This window comes from Lonchura striata, chromosome Z (assembly GCF_050655825.1).
Source record: "Lonchura striata isolate lonStrDom1 chromosome Z, ASM5065582v1, whole genome shotgun sequence".
Lineage (NCBI taxonomy): Eukaryota > Metazoa > Chordata > Aves > Passeriformes > Estrildidae > Lonchura > Lonchura striata.
In genome coordinates this window covers 410,001-415,409 of record NC_140740.1, presented here as the reverse complement: position 1 = coordinate 415,409, position 5,409 = coordinate 410,001, and the positions used below count along the sequence as shown (strand labels likewise).

At 47.8% G+C, this 5,409-nt stretch overlaps 1 protein-coding gene across 3 annotated transcripts in view; it reads right to left on the bottom strand.

Annotated features, from left to right (window-relative positions):
* Positions 1-1,030: 1,030 nt before the first annotated feature.
* Positions 1,031-5,409, bottom strand: part of ZCCHC7 (zinc finger CCHC-type containing 7) — a 94,300-nt gene continuing 89,921 nt past the window's right edge. For 2 of the 3 annotated variants that reach the window (XM_085567708.1, XM_085567709.1), the window contains exons 10-11: positions 2,753-2,870; positions 1,032-2,312 (exon numbers count right to left, since the gene is read on the bottom strand). In XM_085567708.1, the coding sequence (XP_085423834.1) occupies positions 1,870-2,312; positions 2,753-2,870 (561 nt within the window). In that variant the 3' untranslated portion in view covers positions 1,032-1,869. Of the gene's footprint in view, positions 2,313-2,752; positions 2,871-5,409 lie in introns of all 3 variants that reach the window. The other variant, XM_085567710.1, reaches the window with a different exon arrangement.

Here is a 5,409-nt window from a genome sequence, read left to right as displayed (position 1 = left end):
CAGGCTTGGAGCGACCCCACAGCAGTGCCCATGGTGAAACATCCCTGCCTGAGGCCACTGAGCAGCAGAGAAAGGCCGGGACTCCCGCTGGTCTGGGGACCTGGCAGGGAGGGGTGGGAGAACTCAGAGCTCCGACCTGCTCCACCCTCGGGCGCTGCACACGAGAGATGGACACGCTCCTCTCTGAGGTGCAGGGAATGCACCCACCTCCAGACAGCCCAGCTGGACAGATGACCAAAGCAACCACTGAAAACAACCCTCCTCCCTGTCTGCCAGGTTTGTGCAGGCCAGTGGTGACTTCTGCTCAAAGGAAATACAGAACTCAAAATCAAAAAGGGATGTACAACACAGCAGCTGGGAAAAGAGCTGTTTCCATGTTAAAAACAAGTCTCTTCTGTGGAATTGACTTAATATTTTTTTCAGTAGGGCTAAAACTGATTTTCTTTTCAGTATCATCAGGAACTTTTCAATCAAGCAAAAAATGAAGTTAAGCCAAACGTAATTTTTGTTGCCAAAGACATGCTGAAGCAAAGCTAGACATTAAGCTTGCAAATACTCTGCAGGTGTATATCACAAATACTCTGAACCAGGATGACATGGTCACCAGAACACCTGTGTTCTCACTGTTGAGTTTGCTACACAAACACCTGCTGAATTTAGGGAGCACTGGCATGGGATAACACTGGCATAATGAGAGTCCTCAGTTTTTCTTGGGTGCCCATATCCCTTTCCAGATACCCTTGCAGGGTATGAGTGTCTCCAGTTTTAACAGGGGACTGCTGCAGGAGGAGAGGAGCTGCAGCTCAGTGACACTGTGCTGTTGCCATCAGCTGCTCGCTGAGAGTGGTACAGCACCGAGCACGTCACGGAGCAGCAGGGTATGGATAATTTCCTTTTCACAACAGTGCAGTACAAATGCATTACTTTTTTCCTTTACTTTTTCCAGTAGTGATGCAGTCAGGAAAGAGAATATGATGCTGTTTTCAATTATGTTTGGAATGCAAGGAAATGAGGAACAAACCCATTCTTTTAATATTTCTCCTGTAAAGTTTTATTTGCGTTAGTCCTTTGATAAAGCATTTTACTCTTACAAACCTTAAAACAACATGCTGAATTCCAGTGTACAAAAATAACTGTCTTTAAAAAAAATTAAATTTTAGCACAGTGTGACTGGAACCAAGTATGTTCTTTAGACTCCGCTCCTTTTTCCTCCAACACATCAAAAGGAACAAGGACAGATTTAGTGTGAGATGTAAACTCTATTCCAGGCCCAGCTGCTCATTCCTGCTCTGCTGACCAGCTGGCAAGAACAGGATGGATCCCCAAAAGCTGAGGCCTGAGGGCAGGGGATGGATGGCTGAGGAGAGTGAGATGTGGGACTGCTGCATCCCCGAGCACAAAGCAGAGACTTGTCTGTCCCTTCCAGGGAAGTGCCCAGTGCCCTCCTGCTCTCTGGAGGACACTGGTGGCTGAGGGGATGTGCTTTATACCCACGTTCCTGCATTCCATTCCACCCACCCCTGACCCAAGTCTCCCTGGCGTTGGCCCCAAAGGTGCTGTGCTCCAACAGCACAGCCACATCTCACTGAACAAACAAACCCTGCCAAACCCAGCATGCCCCACATCCCCAAGCAAAGAAAATAAGCATACAGCATATTCTGAGACCAGCCCTGGCAGGAGCTCTGGGTCCTGCTTGCCACGGGTGGCTCTCAGAGATGGAGTGGTCCCCTCTGCCTGTGGAGGTGGACAGGGTGGGTGATGGTGCCCAAAGTGCCGGGTCAGGGATGGTCTCAAATTCATGTGCTAAGAGAGGGACAGGAGCAAAGAGGAGGCAGGGCCAGAGCCAGAGAATGCCAGTGCTATCTGCCATCACCAGGACTTCTGCTTGGACTTCTTCCGCTGTTTTATAAGGAATAGATTGTCCCTGCTGTCAGGACTAGCATTTCTCTGCTTTTTCCATTTCTTCTTCCTTCTGGCACCTTCTAGAGACTGCTCAGCACAGGTGGCCTTGCTGCCTGAGAGTGCCTGGAAGAGGGACCTGTGTCGGGCCCTGCTGCCCTTGCAGCCCTGCTGCTTGTGCCCCCGAGGGAAGTCCTCCGCCTCGCCATGCACTTCAGCATCCCTCCTCTGCTTCTCCTGGACCTTCTTTGCCTGCTTCACCTTCATCTTCTTTTGCTGCTCACTGCTCCTGCTTGGCTTCCCCTGTTGTTCTTTCCAAAGCTTGCTCTTTTTCTTGTGGCTGGGCACCTCAAGCTGCTCCTCCTGAAGCGGTGTTTCAGACGGTTCCGGCAGAAGGCCGGCTTCCTGCAGGTCTGGAAAGCAGAGTGGATTATTTCAATACCTGAAAACCCTAAAACTTGGCACCTGAGACATCACACCTCTCCTCTGTTCTGTATTAAGGTAGACAAAAATTTATCTCTGGCAGATTTTTTCATTGTGGGTTTTTCCTGTCATCAGGCTAGAATCTTAAGAAATCGTGATTTAATCCCCTTACTCCTATTTCATGGCATTTTTAATGTCAGCAGATTTTTCAGAATTAAAACATCTGACAATGCTCACTGAGTGACTTTGACACACTCAATTTCCATGATAGACACGGATGACTTAAGTCACAAATCTTTTACTACCACCAGGCTACCCCTGTTCAAATCCATGCAGCTTTTCCCAGCACATGAAAATAATCCCACAATGTTTCTAAAAAGCACAAACACAGAACTGGAAGGTGGGAGGGATCTCCCAAAACACACTGTACCTGCCACCTTTCTTTTTAACCTGTTGGCCCTCCTCTTGATGTCGCACTCATCGTCGTAGTAGTAGATGAAGGGAGAAGTGGGGAACATGTTTCCCTGCATCCTCTTCTCTGAGCACTCCTGCAAAACACATTTCAGGTCACTAGAGGTGGCTGGGTGGTGATTTCCTGGAGGTGAAATGGGCCAGGTCCTGCAGGTCCTGGTCTGTGCTGTGGGGGATGTGGTCAGCATTGACATTTTCATGAGCAGCTCGTAATCCCTCCTGCACACACTGAGACACGGGTGCTGTTTGAGCACACAGAAGGAATCCCCCATCCTCCTGCACTTACCACACTCTGTAACACCCACAGAATGCACGATGAAGACCAGGTGAGGACAGCTAAACACCAGGTGAGTTGCTGACAGAGCTATTGGGCAGAGGGACAGGGCAGTCCTGATGCCAGGCAGGATGTCGGAGCCCAGCACATCCCTCTGGCTGCCCTGGCTGGCTCCAGACCCTGGCAGGGTCTTGGAGACCCTGGAAAGAAGTCAAAAACACCTGTGGCTTTGATTTTGGCCTGTGGAGAAGGCTGCCAACCCTGTATGAGGAATTTCAAGCCACAAGGGTTTGAGTAGTGTGGTATTTGAATTAACACAGGGTGAAAGAGTAGAAATTTGGGGCTTTTTAGAATGGGGTTTGAGGGGACAAGATGGAGGAATTTAGGTGTGTCCCGACCTTCTTCTCCTTCTTGCCCTCCATGTCTTAATGTGCTGGTGACACTTTTCTGTAGGTTTAAGGACAGACTCACTGTCCAACAGAAATGACAGATATTGGCACGTTATTGTAAACGTGTCACAGGTAGTTTTTGGTATAAAATGCAAACACCACCCTGAGGGCAGACAGAATGCCATGGCCAAGCTGCTGGACAGAGCTCATCAGGGCAGAGAAAGAATGTTCTGGAGAAGGGAAAATAAACAGCCTTGAGAAGCCAATCCTACACATTTCAGACTGTTGGCTCCACAGGCTGGGAGAACAAGGACTTTTACACTCTTGGGTTCATCCCAACACCCAGACCCTGAGAGCAGAACCCCAGCACTTGCTGTGCCCATGTCTGACCCCTGGCAGGGCAGCCCTGGCAGCTGGGTGAGGCTCCCTGCAAAGGGGTGGCAGGCCAAAGGAGAGAGGGCAGCAGCCACGGGGAGCCAGAGCCTGCCAGTGGCCAGGGTGGGTGGTGTCACCGTGTGCCATTCCCTCTCGGGGACAAACCACAGGCAAATCCTGCAGCAGGCTGCTGTGAACACATCAGGTGCAGGGAACAGAAAGAGGAAACAGAAGAGCAGGGGAGCTCTGAATAGACAGCTGAGGCGAGGAAGGGGCTGACTCTGGCATCATGTGCATGCCAGCCTATTTCCCAAACACCTGGAGCAGGAATGTAAGTTTTTCACTCCTGTGCACATAGTTTTATCCGTGTCTTGAGAGCCAGGCTAACAGGAACACTTCCTATGATTCTGCCTTGTATCTGGGTACCATGATATTGACAGGTGCTTTATTCCCCTTTATCCTCCTTGCAAATTGCCTGTTAGTTGCTGGTACCTCTGTCCTCTCGTGTTTATTGGCTTATCCCCTTTCACTCAGTCTTTGCCCAGACTGTTTCTGCTCCTTGTACACTACTACAAATATCAAAGTTATCTTCCTTTACTTCGAGGGATATAAAATGTCCACGAGTTGCTTTCCTCCTTTTCTGATTTTCTAGTTTCTACCAGTTTCAATCAAAATATTTACTATCAGATCCTCACAAATAAATTCTAATTATTTTTGCATGAGCCTTAACAATGACTTAATCAATCTACAGCATCTCTAATAATTACTCATTACTTTTATAGCATCCTTACTTGTATCTATGTATGTCTGCCTTCCTCCAGTGCAATTTTTTGGACAGTTTAATAAAAGTCAGCTAAACTAAAGGCCCAGGCTTTTAACAAAAGATACTCAATAGTTGAAGGGTCTGACACACAAGAGCAGGCAGAAGGGAAGAGAGGAATTTGCTGGCAATTTGCTGTTTCTAAGCCACAGGAGAAAATAAGCTAAACCCATCCAATGCATGATTAACATTCATTTTCTAGAATATTTGTGTCTTGGCTCCTGCGTTTATTCCATAAAAGAAAAAACCCTATTATTAGTTCTGTGTTGGTAATTGCAGGTACAGAGCTGGACTATGATAGGCACCGAAAAAGGTGATAAATATCACCAAAACTCCCTGGAAGATGCAGCCACATCTCCTGGTTTTATTAAAGCCACTTAAGGCTCATGACACCTCTTTTACCAGGCAGCACCTCACAGAAGGACAATGCCAAACTTAGGTCAGATGTTGAACTAAACTAGGAAACTACAAATAAGGATCATCACAAGCAGGCAGAGATGGAAGATTCCCAAAACAGCACTCAAATAGTTGGGCTGAGTGTGGTGAAAATCCTGATGCAATGTTGAATGTGGGAAAAAAAAAGAAAGAGGGAAAAAAGCTGTATTCAGTAACTGTTTTCCAATGGATATTCTCTCTCCCAGGCAGCCTCAAATCAATGAACCTCCCAAGGAGAGAAAGCAACTGTTAGTGCCTCCCTATCTTTAAGCTGGCTGGGTGAGATCCCTTTATTCACTGTCCTCCCCCAGGTGTGGTCACAC